Source organism: Olea europaea, chromosome 4 (genome assembly GCF_002742605.1).
Source record: "Olea europaea var. sylvestris chromosome 4, O_europaea_v1, whole genome shotgun sequence".
Taxonomy (NCBI): domain Eukaryota; kingdom Viridiplantae; phylum Streptophyta; class Magnoliopsida; order Lamiales; family Oleaceae; genus Olea; species Olea europaea.
The window spans coordinates 3,311,858-3,314,206 of NC_036240.1; the positions used below are offsets into that span (position 1 = coordinate 3,311,858).

General features: G+C 37.5%; 1 protein-coding gene across 1 annotated transcript; it reads left to right on the forward strand.

Moving 5' to 3' along the window:
- Positions 1–372: 372 nt before the first annotated feature.
- On the forward strand, positions 373–2,128 carry LOC111392434. Its single transcript, XM_023017787.1, has 3 exons — positions 373–779; positions 934–990; positions 1,153–2,128. Exons 1-3 carry the CDS (start codon positions 655–657, stop codon positions 1,835–1,837), a joined length of 867 nt encoding a protein of 288 aa, XP_022873555.1. The 5' UTR covers positions 373–654; the 3' UTR covers positions 1,838–2,128.
- The last annotated feature ends 221 nt before the right edge of the window (positions 2,129–2,349 follow it).

Genomic DNA, 2,349 nt, shown 5'->3' on the forward strand with positions numbered 1-2,349 from the left:
AAACATGCGTAGATGTACTTACCGATTTGAAGTAATTGATATGAAAAAAATTTCCGGCTTCAATGTTTCAAAATCTTTCTAGAATTTGAGGTTCAAGCAGATGAAAAGATGAGAATTTTTTCTGTGTTGGAGGCTCGTTTTGAAGTTTTTATAAGTGGGGAAGTGTTTGATTTTCAATTATTAACTAAAAGGGTAGTAAAGTCCTTTCAACAATATATTGTTTTGTAATTGTACAAAACATTTAAGGGCATCTTTGTCTTTTACCATACAAGAGGTCGATGTCATAATATTCATAATTTTGATAGTCAAATTAAAATTTAGGTCTTTTGACTGGGTCAAACTTAAAAGTACCCCGGAAGTGAGATTGATTGCCTACAGTTACGTTTCCGCATTTTCGTGCAGTGAGTAACACGACTTTTATTGAATGGTCACTTCATCCTTCGAGCACGTATAAGCTTAAACCCACATTCGACCCGCCAAATTTTCGACCATTCCCCCTCCTTTCTCCCTAAACGTTCTCCTCTCTCTCTCTCTCTACTCTCCAACGGGTAAAACAACAATCATGAAGATCCTTCAACGTTAACCCCCTCCAAATCGTCTTTAACTGGAGCAAAATCCAGTTTTTGAACCCCAAGAAAAGAGAGAGATTTTTCAATGGTTCTTGAATTGCGCTTAATGGGTTGTTTTCTTGGGTGCTTTGGTGGTTCAAAGAATTCCAAACGCCGCACACAGATGGTTAATCGTGGCAGCCCTAGAGACCAAGTTAGACACTTTTCTTAGCTTAACCCAATTTCAGTTCTTTCCCTTGTTTGTACTTCTTGATTGTTTATTAATTTTCTTCGATGTTTTAATCTGTTAAAATCGAATAAGCGGGTTTTAGGTTGTGGGATTATCTTTTGGTTCGACTCTTATGATTCTTCTTTCTTGATGGAGCTTTAAATTTTGTTTTTCACCAAAATTTGAGTCCTATGTTCTATTATTTCCCCCAATGTAAAGCACAGACAAGTTCTTGATTTGTGCTTTGAAGTCACGACATTAGTATATCTGTATTTCGACTTTTGTTTGGATTCTGGGTTTTCTGAATTGAATCAAATTACTAAAATCTTGTTACAGAGAAACAGGGTTGGGAATGTTCAACGGCAGCAGGGTGTAATTTATGCAGCACAGAGTATCACTGTCACTCTCTGAAAATAACTGTTCTGTGGCATCTAATGTCAGATTGTATCCACCGAATCATAGGTACCACAATATTATTGACGGTAATGATGAAAGCCAAGAGTATGGTGATATTGACTTGGATGATCTAGACGTGATGGACGATCAAGATGATTCTGATTATGATCATGGAATTGCTTGCAAAGAAGTGTGGTCCGAGTCAGTTTTAACTGCATCTATGAAGTCAAGGACAGAAGATACTTCAGCTCGAACTATCAACGAGGAAGTAGAGCGTCCTTTGATACGGATTGCACTGCCCAAGAGAATAATGGAGGCTTTTGGACAAAAAATAAATGCAGGGATGGAAGTGACTGTCAATTCCGTGTTGAACCCTGTTGAGAATACTACTCAGTGGAAAGCCGTGAGATTAAAAGGGATGCAGCCTTTGAAGCCACAAAAGGAAAACTTGATTGCTGACCTTGAAGCACCCCACATTTCATTTAGTCGTTTAGAACCAAATTTTAAGCAATCTTCACATATTTTGAAGCCAAAATTGGATCATTCGAACAATGCAAATAAAGAGAGCGACATTGATTCAAGCCTCTCGAGCTGGTTGGTTTCGCCCGATATCACTCCTACAAAAAAAAATATCACAAGGTTCGACTTCAATGAGGAGCTTTGATGATCGAACAATTCTAGGTGCATTGACAATCGAGGATCTGAAACAGATAGCATCTTCTTCCCTGAGGAAGCCTCCTGGTCGAAACCCTGATGAGATGCCTATTATAGGTAATAGTTGGGACCTATTGGAACAATTTGGGTTCTGCTGAGCACTCTGATTCAGCCTCTACTTATAAAGGCGTAACTAAATAAAGGGCAATAAGAATGACATGAACGGAATCTTTGGAATGCTCAACCTGACATAAAATTTGTAGTTGTCGAATTCAGTCTAATCTAACGTACAAAACGTAGCCGGATGTTCTATATGCCATAGCATTTGTTCTCACGAGCCAGGCATTTATAACTTTAAATATATGGCCTAAAATTTTAACAGGCAAAATGTAGATGTCGAATTTTGACTTTATGTTTTGTTAAGAGCAGCTTAATAATAACACAATGTTCTCAGTTGTTATCATTTCTTTTTTCCTAAGAGCATCTCTAAGAAGCAATCTAAATACAAAATGTTATTTATTT